The sequence below is a fragment of the Clarias gariepinus genome, chromosome 2, assembly GCF_024256425.1.
Source record: "Clarias gariepinus isolate MV-2021 ecotype Netherlands chromosome 2, CGAR_prim_01v2, whole genome shotgun sequence".
Lineage (NCBI taxonomy): Eukaryota > Metazoa > Chordata > Actinopteri > Siluriformes > Clariidae > Clarias > Clarias gariepinus.
Window position 1 is genome coordinate 24,811,911 of NC_071101.1, and position 21,072 is coordinate 24,832,982.

A 21,072-nucleotide genomic window follows, 5' to 3' on the forward strand; every position below is an offset into this window, starting at 1 on the left:
CTTTGTGCCTTCAATCAAAAATAAAGTCAGTCTCAGTGAAAACATTTTTACAGTAATATTCTTCTTAATAAAACAATTTATGCCCGTTGCTTTTAAATTTTACTGTCTAAATCACTGTTATCACTAAAGATGGACACAGCAAGTACTTTGTAATTTTTTCTTTTCCCCATTGTTGCCTACCTTTTTAATTACTGCAATGACAGAGTCACAGAACTGGTGCAAAAAAGGTGATGCATATGAGTGCCTCTTAATGATTATGCTAACTAATTAAAAGACATACTATATTCAGAAGTAGATTTGATCAAGAACATATTTTTTCCAGAAACAGATATAATGCAAGCCATTAAGGCTTTGAGGAAGCTTTTAAGGTTGCAGTGTTTCTATTCATAGACCCTGGAGGTTGGTTTAGCTGTGAATAAATTATCACTTGTTTCAATGAACCCACTTTCCCATTTAGATCCTGTGAGAAAGAGCCAGAGAGAAAAAAAAGGAGCATTTTCTTTTCTTTTTTTTTTATATATTTAATAGAAATAAACATCTTTGGCATTATAAAACTGTAAATAAATAATATTTTTTAATAAAACAAATAAATGTAGAAAGTAAGTTTTATATACATTTTATAAACTGACAATACAAGTCAGAGGAAGCTCACAACTGCCCAAAATATAGTCTCTTTTCATGGTGGACATTTTGTTAACTACTTTAAACCTCAGTGACACGTGACTAAAGTCCTCGTCAGTTATGCCATCAAAGAAAAAGTCCTCGTTAAAGATTGGATTACGGCTCTTCCTAATGACAGTGCTACGCTGTTTCTGGAATTTCCCGGGCATTAGGGAAAGGCTGATGCTGCAGTTGATGCTCTTAGGGTCCACAGAGAAAGAGTACAGTCCCTCAGCGCTAATGAGTCGGACCCGGAGCCTCTGGTTCTCTGAACAGTATTCTGCTGAAAGGCGCAGGGTTCCATCCCTCCCAATGGGCACCAGGCTTTCCTTCATCACCCGCTCTCTGTGCAGAACCAAGTCCATGGGGAAGATGGCAGGAGGTGCCAGGCCAAAGCTGGAAGAAAGAGGTTCTAAAAGTACCTCTGACGATCTCCTCATTACGTTAGGGCTGTTATCAGTAGAGCTGGCTTCATCCGTTGACAGGGAGTTGTTCCTGGAAACAGAGGTCTTCCGGATATTACGGTGTAGTAGCTTCTCATGGCTGAGGGCTTTGAAAAGAGAGGGTTTCGGCAGTGATCTAGCCAGGAGAGGAGAGCTAAATGGTGAGGATTCAGCTGATGAGGTTGTGTCACTGTCCTGTGTGCCCTGCCTGTGCAGACGAAAGCCCCTCCGTGACAGCTTGGTGGTTATGTTGTTCAGACTGAAGGAGGAGGGTGAGGTGGAGGCTGGAAAAACAGCAGCAGAAGTGTTGGAACAGGTATTTGACCTACTCCTAGGTAGAAGCAAGGGAATTCCACAGGAATTGGGATCATTGTGGAAGAGGGACTCTTTCCTTCTTGTATGGGGGCTCTCTAACAGTGTGCAGAAACCATAGCATGTCTGGGCTTTGGCCAGGTGAGGCAGAGAGAGAGCAGCCTGGCTCTGGGGGTCTGCGTTGGTCTTCTCCTCATCACTACAACCTTTGTTGAATGGCCCATCATCCACACTCTCGACTTGTATGATATGAGTCCTGGTTGGTTCTCTGACGGGAATCTCTTTCTCTGGGTTGTAACTTTCACTGCACGAAACAGTGATGCACGGAGTTGGCTTTCCTTGCTCCGCGTTCTTCACTTCCAGTGGACTTGAGATTTTAGGTGGGATGCAGAACTCAGGAATGGTGTCTGGAGTGATGATGTTGGGACACAGGGTAGTTTTCTTGGCTTTGTCAGCAGAAGCTTTTTCTCCAAACATGCTTCCAATTTTGAAGCTGTATTCCGCTGCAGGAAGGAGCAGATTGGTTTTCTCTGCTGATATACGGATCTTTTCAACCACCCACATGGGATCAACTTTAAAAATCTATTTAATAAAAATAAAAGATAAGAAAAGTAAAATATATTAGATTTGATATTTAGTACTGGCATAAATGGTCAGTTTCTAAAGTATAAATTGGCAAATATAACAAAAACTAAATCATAACAAATGTATGAAATTTTATTTATTTTACTTACCTTAGTAGTCATCGGCTGTAGTTAAGTAGGTTTGTTCAGCACCCTGCTTTCTGCATTGAATTGGAGACAGACGTGTTTTTCTTTAGCTAGCAGATGTTCTATCTCATCTCACACTGGCGTTTCTGTAATGCATAAAACGCTCTTGGCTACTTATACTGCAGCGGTGGAGGGTGGGTGGAGTTTTGGGCTCCATGTGCACACCTCCAGCAGTCCAGGCACTCTTTACCCACTAAAACAGGATACAGTTCCCATAGGAACACACAAACCGTAACATTATAATCTGAACCCAAAGCTTGGAAAAGTAAAGGCTAACATGATAAGCAAATTGATATATATATATGCAGTATAAGGTAATGAATCAGTCTGATAAAATCCACTAGTGTGTGTGTGTTAGTATGTTTAACTTTCCATTTTTCAGAGTACACAATGCTGCATATTGGTCAAGAACACGTCACTGATTGGATTGCAGTTTAGTGCCCTTAAAACTGGTGTAAAACTGGTATGTGGTCAATATAACAGTAGCACATGTGGCGTGTACAATACATCGGTTAGTTCATCTTTATCCAAAATTAGGGGTAACCATATAATACATAATGCAAACTATTCCAGCCTGTTTTCCCTGATGAACTACAATATATTGTAATTGTGGACTTTTTCAGAGAGAAAAAAAAATGTACAAAAGTGTGCAAACACGATTCATATCTTTTCATTTAACAGTAGATAACGACTAGCAAGAGATAAAACAGTGTGTTCTGATAGTGTTCAGTTTATTGTGTGGCATGGTGGCATGGTACCTTGTAAGTGGTTTACATAACAGTCCTTTCAACCATTGTACTCATGAGAATTAATGATAAGGAAAACCAAGATTCATAATATCATTTGTCCTCCTAATAAACTGACATCGATTGTTCTGGATCCTAGAGAACATTCTGGGAATTTTGTGAACATGAACTACAAAAGTTCATCGACAAATCTTTCTCAGGTGTACCCTCTTGTGGTAGAAAAAAAGGCTGTCCCTTTCTACAGTACATTACACTTTAATTAAGCATTTTAAAGCACAAAATGGATTAGGAGTTAAAATAAAACAGGCATTACATATTGCATTTTATATAGCTTTTTATACATTAATCTAGTGCTCATTTGTAGGTAGCGTAGGATAGTCTAATGTTTTGTTGATTTACTTCTGATCAATTCATTTCTTTTTCACAGCTTTGGATCAGAGTTCAAGTGCAGTATCTCAGCAACTCTAAAAAACCATTAGACAGCTGGTCTATCAGGATAAAAACATAAGAAAGAACGGAAAAAAACATCCATTCTTTGAAATGTTTTTTTGCAATTTAATACACTTATAGGTTTTTATGAGCAAAATGAGTGCTCGTTTTTTTGTTTAAATTGTTTTGGGTTTATGGCCTGTGAAGGTTTTACTGAGGATAAAAGAGCTTTCTCCAGTAGAATAATTGCTACTCTACTGAAACATCCAGTTTGGCAGAGTACCAGCTGCCAAACTGGTCGACCATCTGATGACCAATTATTTTCTGTTTGCCTTAGTGTTATGGTATTTTCCTGATGGTCAAACAGTATATAGCATTAGTATAAGTACCTTTTTTTACACGATGACTTCTAGCATAACCAGTTGACACAGATGAGCTACCAATTTGGGCGGCTCAGACAGTTTTGCCAGCTAGAAGCTAGTCTGACTGAATTGGATTTTTTAGCAATGTCATGCTGTCCCTATGCATGTTTTATTTAAGTCATAGTTGCTACAGGATGCGTGCATTCATTCATTCATTCATTTATCCATTCATTCACCAGTATGTACTTTATCCTGAATAGCATTGCAGTGGACAAGCTCTAGCACATGGCAACATCAAACACTAAATCACTGTTCTGCTCCAAAATGTAGTAATGTCTTTATGGAAATAGGACAAATGTAAGAAAATGTCATTTTTATTTCGACATGAACTGTAAATAATTTATTACTTTTTAATTCTTTTTAAAAAATTTAGAAAATGAAAGAGGAAATGCACTAAAATTATATTATATAAAAATAGAATTAACTGACATTTACTGAATAAAATGTCAATGGAAGGCCGTGGGTTTATGATGCAATCTTCAATGTGAACACTAGATGGCAGTAGCATGATATATATTGCATATTGCCAGTAATGGCTGGTTGGGGTTAAAAGGTAAAGTGTGTAACCTGTTATTAAAATCTATTCAGCGTAGGAGATACAGAGCAACACAGTATCAAGAGATGAAACCCCAGACCTTTTCAGAGTCACATCTTTTAATTTTCCAATCTTTGGTCTAAATGCTCCACATACTATACTGTTGTGGTTCTCGCAGCAGATGCAAAAAAAAAAAAAGATAATGAAAAAGAAATGACCAGTTTGTTTACTGATTCTGTTCTGGTTTCAAGTTTTAACATTGTAACAATATTAGAAAATCTGCCCAAGCCTCCGAACACAGTTGTAAAAATAGGAGTAAATGCAATAGTCACAATTTGCCTCCATGGTCCCTAGTTGGACTTCAGAGATTACTAGATAGATGGATGTATGGATGTATGAATGGATGAATTAGATACTCCTAATTAATACTATATGACTTTTTCAGATTATGGTGAGCTTATTTTGCACTAAGAGTGAAAAGGAGGGAGGTGGAAGAAAACTAGAATACACAGAGCAAAACCCACACACACAGAACATGACAAACTTCACATCAGAGCTCAGTAATGAACCAGAGACCCTGTTGCCATGACACTGTGCTGCTCCTACAGTATAATGCATATTTTACAAATGACTTGTATGTGTACAGTACAGTATATACTTGTCAAATCAGAAGATTTAATGGTTCTTTGGTTGTTTCTCATTTGTGAGTGGAAATTCCCTATTAGAAACTTGAACCCTATTAAGAAACCTCAGAAGAAGAAGCCTTGAGGAAGCTTTTTTTCTATAAAAAAAAAGGTAATATAATACGAAGGTTGTCACAATAGGAACATTGAATGATAACCCTGCGTATTGCATATTATGTTACTCACGCATGTTAACTCATTTCTGGACCTGTCTTAAGCAGAACATATCCTCAGGACATCTAACACATGACAGCTACTCCAATCATTTTCCCTAAATGATTGATCACCAAAGTGGGAGAATGTGGTTAGAAGTTATTAACCAACAAGAAAACCAAAATAATTTATCATTAGACATATGACAGTAATAACGTGGTTTAGAAATCATTCCACTTGCTTAATCTGTGAGTGATTGAGTGAGTACAAAGCCAGGCCCATGAAATGCTTGCCATCTAAAATGTCCTACTCAGTGATACATGCAAATAATATTGAATTACACTTTTCCTTTAGCAACTAATAGACTTCACTCTGCCTACTCACTTTTTTTTATGGCTCATCATGATGCTGTGCATATTCATGACGTTTACAGGCAGCAGCTCTGAGATTAATATCTGAGATAATGTTCTCAGTTACAGATGCACAAGAAGTGAGGATGTGTTTAAACCTTGAAATGCTAAAAAAAAATAACAGTTATAATTATTATACAACTATAATTGTTATGAATTTGTTTTTGTGTAAGGGCTTATTAACAGGTCATAGCAGGACATGTCTGGAAAGGATACTGAAGAGTGATATTATGCTGTGCATCAGAGGCAGAATAAAATTAATGATATTTGCTGTATATCAGTACTTATAAGAAAGGAAAAAAGAAAAGAGCCACAGCGGTCATGATAGATCATCAGGATTGGCATTATTATATTTTTAAGTCTAAATATATACAGGCTAGGCTAATTGTCATTTCCAAAATGCCCATAGTACAGTATGAGAGTAAGTGTGTACATGCTTGTGTGTTCTGTGATGGACTATTACCCTGTCCGGGGTGTACCCCCTGCTATTGCGCCAAGTTCCCTGGGATAGGCTCCAGCCATAATTGGCCCTTAAAACCACTGTTGTCCTGGCTAACATCAATTAAACAAATAATCTGACTGATCACCTTGTTATTATGTTATCATGAGATGGTTCAGTGGTGTGGAGCAAAGCTGGTTTCCACAACATGGTTTTAACTCCAAGTGCAGCCTTAATTCAGAGTGGGGCTAAGTATTTTTTAACTGGCCCTGGTCATTATTATTATTATTATTATTAGCGGTGGGAATTTATGGTCAACAAAGACCTGTAAAAAAAAAAAAAGCATAGTCTTCCTTTCTGGGTTAGTTAGTTAGTTTTTGTTAATTTATGTTGTTAATTTATTTTGTTAAAATTTATGTTGTCTATCTTGTCTCTGCTAGCCAGCAAACTAGGCCTCTTACAGTAGTTAGCTAGTTTTAGCTCTTCTGTTAATTTATGTTGTAAATGTATGTTGCATGTAGCACCTTGGTCCTGGAGGAACGTTGTTTCGTATACTGTGTACTAACTGTATATGGTTTAAGTGACAATAAAGCCTACTTGAACTTGAACTTGAACTTGATTTAAAGTCTTTTTAGTTATTATAACCCTGGTTTTAAATTCATTTCAACTGATTAGGTTTGAAATCCTAATTAATAACTAATCTAAGCTTAAATACCTCACTTTCTCACTTATTCTCTATACTACTTGTCCTGTACTGGGTTTGGGCGAATCCTATCCCAGAGGATTCAGGGCACACCCTGGACAGGGTGCCAATCCAACACAGGGCACAAGCACATACTGTATACATTTACTTCAGGCATTTTAAAAAGTCCGATTAGCCTAACATGAATTTATTTGGACTGTGGGAGGAAACCAGAGCACCTGGAGGAAACCCATCAAGAACTGGCAGCACATGGAAAGTCTACACACTGACCTGAAGTGGGACTTCAACTTGCGAGGCCACTTTGCTTACCACTATAGAATCATGCTTCAATAACTCAGTAACAGTACTAAATACATAAACATACGTTTGGAATGTTGTTGATACTTAGAATAAAAGTGGTGTTAATATAATTTTTTAAAAATGTTGTGAAATGACATTTTAACGAAATACTGGAAAAGGAAATATAAAATTTTTTAGATTATACAGTATGTTGGCGCAAAGTCGCCTTGCACCTACAGGATCAGGGTTCGATTCCTGCCTCAGGTCTGTATGCATGGAGTTTGCGTGTTCTCCCTTGTACTCCGGTTTCCTCCCACAGTTAAAAGACACACAGATTAGACTAATTGGCCATGCTAAACTTGTCTGTAGTGTATGAATAATGTGTGCCCTGCAACTGATTGGCACCCCATTCAGGGTGTACCCCTCCCATGCCCTCATACTGCTGGGATAATGTAGGTTCCATGCTCTTGTGACACTGTATACAGGATATAGATGATGAGTGAGTGAGTGAGTGAGTGAGATTATATACTGTATTATCTACAATATACAAGTGTTCATAATGTTTTTGGGTGGAGTAAGGTGGGGGGGCATGGTCATGTGCTTCGGATCTCCAAAAGGAAATGTTATATTCATGCAAGGCAACGTGAATAAAGTTAGCATCACATTGGGGGAAAAATAGTGGCAGTGTCTGACAGACAAATACACAGCTCGTGTGCCTTTAAGAGCGAAATAAGGCAACGCACTAATGAAATGCACACAAAGCAGGTATAAATAAAGTCCACACAGTGAGGTTGGCGGTGAAGGGGATGTGATTGGGGTGCTGATGGATTGCCTGTTCCTCTCGCTTCGCATTAGTAGTGTTTGATTTGGATGAGGGAGCTTAATAAGCAGGGCGGAGCTCTAGTGTACAGAGAGAGAGAGAGAGAGGCTGGAGTAGCCCACAGCCTGCTGCCTCTCCACACCAGCTCCTCTCTCATGCACCACGCTGCTGGATTTCAGGTAGGAATTCTCCATTTGCGGCTGTTTTACGTGTCATCGCAACGCTCAGGATTAGACGAGAATGCAGCATGCGGTGCTGTAGCGCGGTGGGAATTATCCGGTGTGTGTGTGTGTGTGTGTGAGAGAGAGAGAGAGATGGTGCTGGAGTATGAATGGGTGTCTCATCTCAGTAAGCGTGTTCCTAAATGTGAAATGTGCTTCATTACTCCTAGTGTGTGTGTGTGTGTGTGTGTGGTGACTCGCTCTAAAACTGGACGCGCTCACAAGATGGAAGTAGCCCTAATTTGGCATGATTTCTCATTGAACTCGGTGTGTGTTTGAGGTTTCGCCAACAATTTCACAGCTTAAAGAGAAGTCAACATCCATGTCGGGCAACACCACCGCGCTTTCTCCCTCCCTCTGTGTGTGTGTGTGTGTGTTTAATGCTGGACGCGGTTTCTACAACTCGTTTGAACAACTTGCTCGGCCGTGGCGTTTCTTCCCAGTCGATGGGGGTCATCGCTAAAGGGCGAAATTTGACGCCGCCATATTAACGCTATCTCTGGTATCATACAGTATCGACACACACACACACTTGTGTGTGTGTATATATATATATATATATATACACACCGCGACGTTTTCACACCGTATCTATCGAGGCCAGCTCGGGAACACATCTGATACAGCGTCAGTGTTACACACTGTTCCGTGTTCCTGTGAAGAAATGGAGGTCGCTAGCGTTAGAGGCTGATTTTGTTTCACATCGATTTGGGATTTGTGTTCGATCGACTGTGCACTCAAGATATAAGATGTTTAAATGGACTGACATTCATCCTGAATAGATATTTAGTAAAAAAAAAAAAAATGCTAGAATTAAGTCCCCTAAAGATGCATTTCAATCTTATCCTAATGTAATCTGATGGGATCTTAACCTAATTGATTCTCTTCATATGCTTTACTGCAATATAGGAACACACACACACACACACACACACAGCGCGATGTTCCATTCATCTCATGCATGATATGCACATATGACAGTACACCTTGTCTGACTACTAAAGACCACAGGAGAAGCCATACCCACACCTATCTGTACCCATCTTTTTTTTTTTTTATCCCATCCATGCAAAACCTGGTCACATTTTATATATATATAGAAATTATAAGAAACTAATTTGGATCTAGTTGCCCTTGAAGAAGAGGCTGATGGCTGCTGCTGATGATGATGGAAAAAGTGCCACACCCCTCTGAACAGGGATCCACAGTCACCTTCTTCTACTTAACATGTCTGAATTCAGAACGACTTCAGCCCAACTGCGATCGCCATGCATGCGGTCTTATTTGCTGCCACCGTTTTGTATGTTAAAACGTTTTAATAGGTAACCTTGTGGGTTTTTTTTTTTTCTTTCTTTTTTTTCTTCATCTTGTTTGGTCCCATGTTCACATTTGGGCTGGTTAGGAATGATGTCTATAGGTTTTTTTTATCTGTAGGTGCTGTGTTCTGATACGGAGTATAAACATTGTGTCGAGTATTGCATTGTCGCTTTGATGCTCTAATGTGCACGTTTCCATGTGCACTTTTTTTTTGTATTTTGGTGTCTCTTTTTTTTTTTTTTTTTTTATCGTATAAAATTATTTTTTATTAGCTAGTTTTGATAATCTAGGTTTGTTAATTTATGTTGTGTGTAGCACCTTGGTCCTGGAGGTACGTTGTTTTGTTTCACTGTGTACTGAACTGTATATGGTTGAAATGACAATAAAAGCCTACTTGACTTGATCTACATATCTGCATTGGTATATGCGATTTCACATTCTTAACACATGATGTGATGCATGATTACGTGATGATCGTACTTAACAGGAGAGCAAATATGGACTCACAGTCACACTTTGGATGATTTGTATCAGGGCAGATTGTTGGTTTGGCTACTGTAAGAGTGAGGCTACTATATTGCACAGGTTCCCAGCCCTGGTCATGGATTGCCCCCTGTTATATCTGCTTTCTCTGTCTGTTGTAACACCCCTGATTTAATTAATCCTATATTTAAAGTCTCTTCCTGTGTTGAAATGGGTGTTAGCAGGAAGAATACTGAAAAAATGTGCAGGAGTGTGGGAGTACTTCAGGCCCAGGCTCAGGAACCTGTTATATATTAGATGTTGTTTGATACAGGGTATTGGCAAAAATGTGCATCAGAAAGGTGGGGGGATGGGATTTACACAGCAGCCTCCTTACAAATTCCTGTTTTGTGTATGCATTCACATCAGTGTTTTTCTTACCACTAAGCATTTATTGCAGCAGTGTGTCAGCAGAAAATCAGATGGGAATAACTGTCCACAATGAACAGTTTACAAACGGTAGTTTGTGAATAGTTTAACCCTGGAGTTTTTGCTGCTAGTTTTATTTCTACAACACCCTGGATATTGGTGCTGTGTGGTGTGTCATAGGTAATGTAGGCAGTGGGTGGGAAGCCAGTCTTGCTCTATGACAGGAAGAGACGGATGTTTAATACTGCTGTGCAATGGGCTTTCTGGCAGTTATGAGGTCAAGCCTGTGATCTGAATGCTGTTCACTTTTTCCCCTCCTGAAAAAGTCTAAGGACAATCATAGGCTTGGCATACTTTCGACATGGCTTATTGTGCTTCAGCTTGGTTGATGTGTTAAGAATATGAATTTGTGGAAGCAAAGAGATCTAAAATTAAGAAGCAAAGGACAACAACAAAAAAACATTCTTACTTCAAAAGCATTCCAGCCCTGCCAGGGCATGCTGTCTTCTGGGCATTTGGTCTATAAATGGTAAAAAACTTAATGAACATTTGTTATAGAGAGAGAGAGAATAGCAAAGGACAAGCTTTATAAAGGTTGTCATAAATTACTTAAATATCACTAGCCCTTTTGTGTGACCACTCTCTCCTGCTTATAGTCTTGCAACTTTTGCTAACACCTGCTCTCTCTCTTCCTTATACATGGCTATAATTAGTTCTCTGCGCAGCAAGTGTCTCAAGCCGGGATATGGCTCTTGCTTCTGCAAAGGTGCTGATACAATCTCATGATCGTAGTGACATCATGCACCAAATAAAAGTAGGGAGAAGAACATGATAGCCTTTGCTCTTCATACTGTAAGGAGTAACGGTGGTTTTCACGTTTGTGTTCATGCTCAATTTTAAAAGAGCACTCAACAAGTTGCAGATAATGTTTTAGAGCCTTCCCATCGCCCGTAGAATATATCAGCTCTCATCGTTGGCTTACGGCCAACATGGCATGTTGTTAACTCTCTTTCACTCCATCTGATGCATGAGATCATGAGGTTCTTTACCAGAGCATGGCTCTGGATAAACCAGGGCTCTGATATCTGTCCAAAGCCTGATTGCCTTGTGTTTTGGTTTATTCTCATGAACTTGAGTGCATACAGTTCAGTGATGTAAGTCCTCTCATTGATTCAAGCTGTGAATATTTTTTATTTTTTTAATTCTTCTTGTATCTTAAGTACATATAAATGGGGCCTAATAGTACATTAATAGCCCTGCTTATGGCTCAGTCAAAGGAAAAAACTAAGGAAATAAACTAAATGCATCAGGATCTTTCTTTCTTTTTTTCTTTCTTTCATCAATCAAAATCCTTTTAACAATCTGGTTAAATAGATGATGAATCACCATCCGTATGTAAATGTCTAAATCTTATTACCTTGACAAATGCACTTTATGCACATTAATGCATTTTGTGCTTTTTTTTTTTTTATCTTGCAATATAAAAGAGGAATTCGTAATTAATCAGAGGTCAGCTAATACTTGGAGTCAGAATGATGTGGAACACAGGTTCTTCTTTTAGTTTTATATGTCAATTAATAAATAGCATGTTTTTCTGAGAATGAAAATGAAAACAACCACATGACTTATATACTCGCCTGCTACTTAAGCTCAGCAAAAACATCTACATAACTTTCCCCCCATCTTCTCGTCAGTGCTGTCTTATATTTTGGGATTCATTTAAATCAGGCTCATGACCGATGCATTGACTTTTTCTAGATCGCAAACATTCTGTTAAATAGGCTATTATCAAAATGACTTTGGATTATGAAGAGTCATTGAAGTCTTTAGGTCAGGAAAGTTATGCTCATGTGAGGTGCTCCACTAAACACTGAATGATTGGAATGCTTAAGGCATCCTTTTTACAGACAGAGGGTAAGCATTTCCCCCATGCCTCCATTTACAAGGCTGTAACAGTATGCTCTGATTGTATTTACAGATTAAAAAGAAAATCTCATAAAGTAAAGAAATTACCAATGCCAATCTTCAACACAATAAATTTACCTTGCTGTCAGAGTTGTTTTCGTGGCAATGTAGGATTTTTCTCTTTTTAAATCAGCTGTTTGGAAGGTTAAACCCTTAGCTGCATAAATTAAATCGTTTCATTGAGGACCTTGTACCTTTTTTACTTAAACAGTCCAAACTTACTGCAATCAAGCACGAGTCATAGGTAACGTCTAAACTACAAAAATTATAATGTGTATATATTTATACCTATGCATATTTTTTATTTTTGCTTTTAATAATTTTTTTTTTCTCAAAGAAAAACAAAGTTTTGGGGGAAATCCATAAATTAAGCCAAGCCTTTATTCATCACATACTGTATGCATCATTTCACAGTGAAAGATTTTCTTTGCATGTCCCAGCTTTTTTGTTAGGAGGATGGGTCAGAGTGCATGTTCAGCAATTAAACGGTGTCTCTGGGGCAGGCAGGGTTAAGGGCCTTGCTCAAGGGCCCAACAGTGGCAACTTGGTGGAACTGCTGACCTTCTAATGAGTAACTTGGAGCCTCAAACAGTTACTGATCACAAGGTTGGGGGTTCAAGCAATCACATCGCCAAGTTGCCACCATTGAGCCCTTGACTCAGGCCCTTAACTCTGTCTCATCCAGGGTTGCTTTATCCTGGTTGACCCTGCACTCTGACCACAGCTTCCTAACTGAGGTATGAAAAGGAAAAAAATAATTTCATTGTGCAAAAAGGTACATGTGACAAATAGCTGTCTTAATCTTAACACATTGACCTACCACTGACGTGCTCCTTTTTTAACGTAATGAACGTTTTCTGGTTGACTGGTAAAAGAGTATGAACTTAGGGTTATTTGAATTTTCCCACACAGCAAACAAAGAAAATTATAACTCTTAGTGCCCAAGCTGCTAGAGGGGACTATAGATTTGTCAGGATTCAAACCCATAACCTCCTGGTAATTGAGCCATTGTTTAAGATGTGCCACCAGGGAGGACACATAACTGTGTGGTGTAGAGGGAGAACACAAGTCTTGTTTACTGCATTATTCATAGCATGATTCATTTGATAAAGTGAATTCAATTCATTTACTCTATTATGCAGTTTAATTTAGACTATTAGTTATGACTGATATTTTAATTGACCTTTGAAATACTATAGCAGCTTTTGAGGTCTTATTTCAGTTGGCTTGCTGTTTTCTTGGCTTCCATGAAACCACATCAGACATCTTTTTATGCTTTATTGCATAAGAGTGGTAATACATTATTTGACTCTCCACGTAAATTGGAACCTAAACTGATTTTTCTGGATTCTTTTAAACAAAGATGTACAGTTATGATGAATGAGAAGCTAAAACATTGTGTCCGGTCATTCTGGAGAAGGAAGGTGACACTCCTGCATTTCATCCATTTTAATGACTGGTCATTTCCTTTCCAAACACAACTGTGGCCTTTAAATGGCTGTGAATAAGTTAAGAGATGTGTTCTGTTTCCTTTAGGGCTGCATGATTTGATTATTTGATTAAACATTTTAATTTGATTGTTTTGACACGTACTGCGACTGTAATTGAAACTAAGATATCTAACTATTAAATGTACAATTCAGGAATCAGACTTATTTTTAGACTAAAAGCAATTAATTCACTAGAAATAGTTGCATGACGGCAACATATATTTCCAGCCTGATGTGTTTATTGGTTTCTAAAATGACCATGGCCTCAGCAATATGGAAGTAATATGGCACAGCATCTGTATATATGTGTATATAAATACTCTCTCTCTCTCTCTCTCTCTCTCTCTCTCTCTCTCTCTCTCTCTCTCTCTCTCTCTCTCTCCAAAGTTTTCTCGTTCAGCATGATGCCTTTAAGTGCTTCATAATTACTCCTTAATTATTTATATTAATATTTAAAAAGCACTTAATTGGCCTTTCCTGGTCACCAAAAATCGTACACACCCTGTTAGTTTAAAACATACAATGCATTGATTAATGAATCTGAGACCATAGGTCTATCATTATACTTTAGATACTCCACATGAATTACTCATTATGCAGTTCTGGCTAATTGGCATTTTCACGTTGCCTATAGTGTAAGTGAGTTTGTAGTAGTTGTGAATGTGCATGCTTGTGCCTTGCGATGGACTGTATCGTGCCTAGTGCCCTGAGTCCCCTGGGCTAGGCTCCAGGCCTCCCATGACTCTAAGTGGTACTGTATAGAGAAGGAGTGAGTGAAATTGCATGTTTTTGTTTTTGATTAGATAATTGCACCAGTTGACATTGCAATTTCGATTTCCATCCGATAAATCCTGCAGCACTAGTTTCCCACTATAAGCCGCTGAAAAAGTAATGTTTTTATTTGCTGCTCTTGTTCCACACTTCCAAAATTAATATGCCTGGGCCCTCGTTTTTTAATGGCATATTCACAGATATAGGTCTACCTTCAGTGCAAAATATGGGATCTATTAAAATGTTTGTAATAAATGGATGTCTGTTTTTTTTTTTTGTTTTTGTTTGTTTTTTTATTGTAAAGCTGGTAATAATTTGAGTTGTCTGTTGGATTTGTTGGTTGGTTTTCAGTTAAATATAATAAACGCTAAGTACAAACACAGTTCTGATAAGTTGGTATATTGAATGAGATTAATGATCCAGCTTCACTGGGAGAGGTAGGGTGTTTAAAAGAAATAAAATGCTGTTACTTACTAATATCATAAATTAACAAAGAAGGATAATGTAAGTTGCACACTTTTTGATGGCAGTACACGTATTTTTTTGGGATACATTTGAAGTGATTCCTGCATACAACATATTCTCACTTGTGGGTGCGACATGCTGATATACATTCAATTACTGATTTATGAGAATTTTCTGCATAAGAAACCATTTAGAACCTTTTCTTTGCAATTTTGTTGAATGAATCTCATCATCTGTACCACTCAGGAAATGTTTAGTTGATGCTGTGGGACGGAGAGGAGCTCCAGAGTCATCAGAGCGAGTGTGTGAGAGAAAAAGAGCCAAGCATGATTGTGCTGAAGTGTTTGTTAATGTGCAGTTGTGTGGGTGTTTGTGCCAAATTGCTGAACTGCCACACGCCCAGTATACCAGGCTGGTCTGGTCTTTGTGCTTTCTCTGTTGTGACAGGCCAGGCTTGATAAGAGCAGTATGCTCAGGATCGGAATTTTTCTTTATGTTTTTGCTGTATTACCTATTAATGTCTATAATTGTATATCCTAAACCTTGTCACTATTAGAATGACTAAGTAATTGCAATGAGAGAGCAAATTCTGTAGTAGCACTCACTTCTGCAAGGTTTAACCCCCCCCCCAATAGTTTTGTAAACTATAAATAATTATTTCATACCAGTGGTTTGTACATTAGTTCATAGAATCTAGTGCTGTAATTTAGATGTAAAAATAACTGTTTAAAGTGCAAACTTTAAAATAACTTTATAATAATTTAAGATAAACATATAGGCCACTAGGCAGAGATGAAGAAAGGCACCATGCTGTTGTTGGCCTCTGGTTCTGCTCTTTAGATGAATACATTGAAGTTCTCAAGACCTCTTCACTTGAGTGGCCCTAATGAAAGGTTTCATCTCTGGACCTTTTCTTAAATGTCTTTGGTATGGGACACATTAATGATGTTGAATACATACACTGTGTATAAATACATTTTTATTGTTTTTAGAAACATGAGAAGAGTACACCTCCACTCATCCCCACCCAGCATACTACCAGATGACCTAAGCATGTTTCAGGAAAAGAGGTGGATTTCACTGAACAGTAATATTACTTGTTTCATGGATCTCAAGGGTGGGGGTGGGGATTCACAGTGAGGGTCTCATTGTTGAAATTATTCACGCCTCGTCCACATTTTCCACCACTCTTCTCATTTCCTGTCCTCCCACAAAGACCAAGCTTTTCCGAGGGACTTTCAGCTCAGGAGTGAACATAATAAAAGGAAGAGCAACAACATTCTGCAGAGGCCAGGCAGCAGATTACTGAGCGATTAGGGCCTATCTATATCTACGGTTTTGTTATAAACTCTGTTGCTGAGTTACAGTTTTGGGGCTTCTGGGTGTTGGTGAATGATTCCATCATGGGAGTAATTGTTTGCCTCACTATGGAAGACTTTTTATAGCATACAGCTGTAAGAATGAAGACGGCCACTAGTTATGTATGTGTGCCATGTAACTGTGGAGAGCTTATTACAGATGTGGTAGGAATAGTGGTAAGAAAGCGCTTGATTGATAATCGTATAGTGGTCGCTGCAGCTGATGGGGATAATGATCAAGTTTATGATAATGATGACAAGTCAGAGATGTTTGTGATGCTGATGTGCAGAAGAAGGATTTTGCAAGGATCACTCTGGATCACAGCTATATTTGTGTACTGTATATAGTGTGTATTTGTATAGTACTGGGCATGCAAGAACTGGAGATAGACCAAGGAGGCGACAAGTAAAAAAAAAAAAATACAACCACAGTGTTTTAGTAAGATGTTAGGCACAGAAGACTGTGTGCCCTGGCATGGAGTCCATACACATCTGGAACTTCTTATAAGTGATGGAGATGTCTAATAGGGATGGAAATCACCAGGGGCAGCCAATACGATATTACGATACCTAGGTCCCAATTCGATTAGTATTACGATATTATAAATATCCCCATTATTAATTTTTAAGATTTTTGTTACAATTCTAAACATACTTGGCTGAAAATGTTTGAATAGTATAAAGTGCACCACCTATAGGATTATAGGGGAATGGCAACATTTTACTACCTCAAATGTATATACTGTAAATGAAACAGTATTCAGTCAGAGTTGATTAATTAGGCATGGGATTTACATAATTTTTATACTCCCCGGGCAACCGCTTGCATCATAATAGAAATGTTTCATCACAAGATAACTTTATACTGATTTTTTTTAAAAGTGATTCTTGCCTCTAAGCGAACGAGTGAGCTTAAAGGTATAGTTGATGTTTTTAGAAAAAGATTGTTAATGCTCAGGAAATCACCCGAAAAATCCTAAAATGTCTATTCTGTGTGAGGACTTTAAAAAAAAAAAAAAGAAAGAAAGAAAAATAAATAAATAAATCTGGTGCTTATACACAGCTGCAAGATCTGCAAAGGGGAAATTAACAAACTGATGCAGACCATGCCAAACAACATCGTTCCAGCCAGTCAGCTACAAGGGGTTCTTGCTCTTTTACAGGAAAGAAGGACGGGGGGCCAGGGTTACAGGGGTGAAATGTAATGGCTTTATTTACTACTCAGGTATCCAGAGACGGGCAGTCCCATAATGTCACCAGGAAGTACAGGTCAGACTAGTAACCAGACACAACACTGAGTTGTATTTAATGTTATTATGTAATCAAGTTTGAGTGTGAGTAAATGTCTATTAAAGAATAACTATTGTGCGCCATCGATGAATGTAACATGCTGAAGAGCCGGGCTCAACACGCCAAAAAGGAGAGATGACTGAGAAAATTTGTACTGTGTAAACTGTGTATGAACTGGCAAAATTAAGTTGCTCTGTTGTGGCATGGAAGATACAGTGTTTATTCATACCTTCTCCACCAAATGTCACGTTACAACCATAAACATAAATGCATTTAATTGGAATTTTATGTGATCGATCAACACAAACTGTCACATAATTGTAAAGTGAAAGAAAAATTGTTTTTACAAATTATTGTTTTACAAATAAAGATCTGAAAAGTTTGGTGTGCATTTGAATTCAGCCTCCTTTACTTTGATACCCCTAACTAAAATCCAGTGGAACCAATTCAGAAGTCACCTAATTAGAGTAAGTAGAGTAGAGTCCACCTGTGTGTAATGTACTAAAGTATAAATACAGCTGTTCTTTGAAGCTCTCAAAGTTTTATTAGAGAACTAGAGATTAGAGAGTGAACAACCATCATCATGAAGCCCAAGAAACGCACCAGCCAGGTCAGGGATAACAGGTCAGGGCCTTTATGGAAGAGTGGCAAGAAGAAAGCCATTGTTAAAGAAAAGCCATAAGAAATCCCGTTTGCAGTTTGTGACAAGCAATGTGGGGGGACACAACAAACGTGGAAAAAGTTGCTCTGCTCAGATAAAACCAGAGTTAACTTTTTGACTTAAATGCAAAATGCTGTAAGACGTGTGGCGGAAAACTAAGTGTGCATGGTGGTGGCAACGTCATGTCTTGGGGATGCTTTTTTTTCAGCAGAAGAAGCTGATCAGAGTTGAAGACTTGAGACTGGGGTAAAGGTTCACCTTCCAGGCAGGACAACAGTGTTAAACATACACTTAGACTTTGATTGCTGTTTGCGCCTTCAAATCGCGAGGGCAATCCCGAACGCCATCCTGTCAGCTGTTTTCCACTTTCTTGGAATGTGAACTCTGATTTGTTGAGGATTTTCTGAAATTAGGATTATTCTTCATCAGGACAGCTTTACAGGACAGGCATTTTCTATTTTTGTGCTCCCGGACTGATTCATTGAAACTGGTGAGGCCGACTCATTTTACTTACATCCCCGCACACGTACAATGTACCATAATTTTTATACATTCATATACAGACATAAAATATTGTAAATATTGGTAACTGGTGCACTGCAGTGTCCCTTTTTTTGGACAACACACATGAGCTACTTCCATGATTTGTTTGCATTTACGAGTGTTTGCAAAACCACGGTCCGTTCATACCGTGGGGACTACCTGTATTGACTCAGAGGGGCTGAATACAATGCTAAATAAAATTCAGATTTATATTTGTAAAAATGTTTTAAAACCCATTTATAATTTAACTCCCACCTCACAATTATGTGCCATTTTGTTGGTCTATCACATAAAATCCCAACAAAATACATTGTTTGTGGTTGTAGCATGACGAAATGTGGAAAGGTTATGAAAATGGGGTGTAAATACTTTTGCAAGGCACTGTAGGTGACCTCAGTTTTGTTCTTTGGCACAACCAGTAGATCACTATTGTTTTCTCTGTCTTGCTAACATTTGCAATAGCTAACCCCAAATTCAGCTTTGTCGGCTTAGTTTCTATTTAGCCAGTTTCTAGTTTGCTTCTCTGAGGTTAGTGGAGGAAAGTTGGAAGTATTGCTGTCTGGAGTTTCTGATTGTGGGAAACTGTCTGTATATTGGCGGGGGGTTCTAGCAATATAGGTGAATACTAATGTAATCCTTGCATTCTTTCATAAGCCAAATGAAGTTTGCTTGATTTATTTGATTTTCTTTGTTTGACCAACTTAAGCTGTGTTTTGGCAGACCGCCTGGCTGAATATCAGTTTTCTTTTTATTCGGCTCATAGTGCATAACATATACCGTACTGGCCACTAGGTTCTTCCACTCCTGTCCTGGAGGGCCAGTGTTTAACACTGTTTGGTGATTTTTCTGCTTAAACACAGCTGGTCTGTAATTTACAACAAATCTGTTAATTGCTAGATTCATTGGGTGTGTTTAATCACTCACTCACTCCATTTTTTTTTTAATACCGCTTATCCTGTTCAGTCTTGTAGAAGCTTGGACTCTAACCCAAAGAACTCTGGGCACAAGGTGGGGTACACCCAAGGATGGTGTATCAATCCATCACAGGGACTGTGGGAGGAAACTAGAGTATCCACAAATTGTACTGGCTGCTGGGCCTCCTAGTTTGGATTTGAAGATCTCTGATCTAAACACACTGTGTAGTGTGGTAATCTATGCAGCATAGTTTCACTTCGCAATGAACCTCTGGGAGATTTACAGATTCATTTGAGAACAATGTTTGACATAGAATGACAAATTGACGGACTCTTAAGAAATTAACTAGAGGACAAGGTAGCAGAGTTGCTAGCAGGCCTGGTAGGCTAATGTTGCCTTCCTTGTTGGCATATTGTAGCTACAAATCTCATTGTTGTTGTAGTTTTGTTAAAACAATCTACAATCAAAATGTACTGTTGGTTTGACGGCTGCTATGCGGGAGGCCTGGGTTCAATTCCCAACTAATGTTCAAACCCCGGTCCCAAGCCTGGATATAATGGTACTGTATGGTTGCATTAGGGAGGGCATCAGGCGTTAAACCTGTGCCAAGTCGTGTGTGGATAGGGCGGTCTGCTGTCACGACTCCTTCATGGAGCAGCCAAAAGACCAGCAAAATCTACAAACAACCAACTCTTTCCTCTGTGTTTTGAATGTTTTGTTTGTGTACTTGCTTGTTTGACATTTTATATCATGAGTCAGCTAGTCTAATTGTTAATGTTGTTGCCTTGGCAATGCATATGCATGAATTTGGCAGGGGCAGAGTTTTAAAAGGAGCCCTGATGTGAGTATTGGTTTAGCTTTTGAGTTCAAATATTAACTATCTTTATCCAATATTACTAGCTCTAACTTTAAACCATGACATAACATGGTTTATATGGTTATGTTGATTTGTCACACATCAGAAGGCGAGGAAAGTGAAGGCCAGTTGGTCTCAGGCTTGCTATTCCAGGAACAGGGTGTCTAGCAAGTCTGTATCTATCTCTACCTCTCTGTGTCTGTCTATCCATCTCTCTATCTATACACACACACAGTACAAGACAAAAGTATGAAAAAAGTTTTTTATATTGTAAAACAATACTGGAGATTCCCAAACTATGAAATAAACACATTAGGTACTTAAGTAACACCAACACACACTCACTCATCATCTATAAATTGGCTTTATCCTGTATACAGGGTAACTGGGAGGCCTGGAGCCTATCCTAGGAGTCTTGGGGTGCGGTGGGCTACACCCTGGACAGGTTGCCAATCCATCACAAAGTAATACCAACAATCAGCTGTTATGTTAAGACACAAGTTTATAGAAGCTGTTCTGGAATAG

General features: G+C 38.5%; 2 protein-coding genes across 2 annotated transcripts in view; one reads left to right on the top strand and one right to left on the bottom strand.

The window, feature by feature from the left end:
* Positions 1-547: 547 nt before the first annotated feature.
* c2cd4a (C2 calcium dependent domain containing 4A) lies at positions 548-2,249 on the bottom strand. Its single transcript, XM_053487650.1, has 2 exons — positions 2,150-2,249; positions 548-1,997 (listed from the first exon to the last, which is right to left on the bottom strand). Exons 1-2 carry the CDS (start codon positions 2,159-2,161, stop codon positions 618-620), a joined length of 1,392 nt encoding a protein of 463 aa, XP_053343625.1. The 5' UTR covers positions 2,162-2,249; the 3' UTR covers positions 548-617.
* Positions 2,250-7,819: 5,570 nt separating this feature from the next.
* tln2b (talin 2b) overlaps positions 7,820-21,072 on the top strand; it is a 132,294-nt gene continuing 119,041 nt past the window's right edge. Inside the window, exon 1 of the mRNA XM_053514591.1 lies at positions 7,820-7,983. The gene's annotated coding sequence lies outside the window, so the exon portion shown is untranslated. The remainder of the gene's footprint in view (positions 7,984-21,072) is intronic.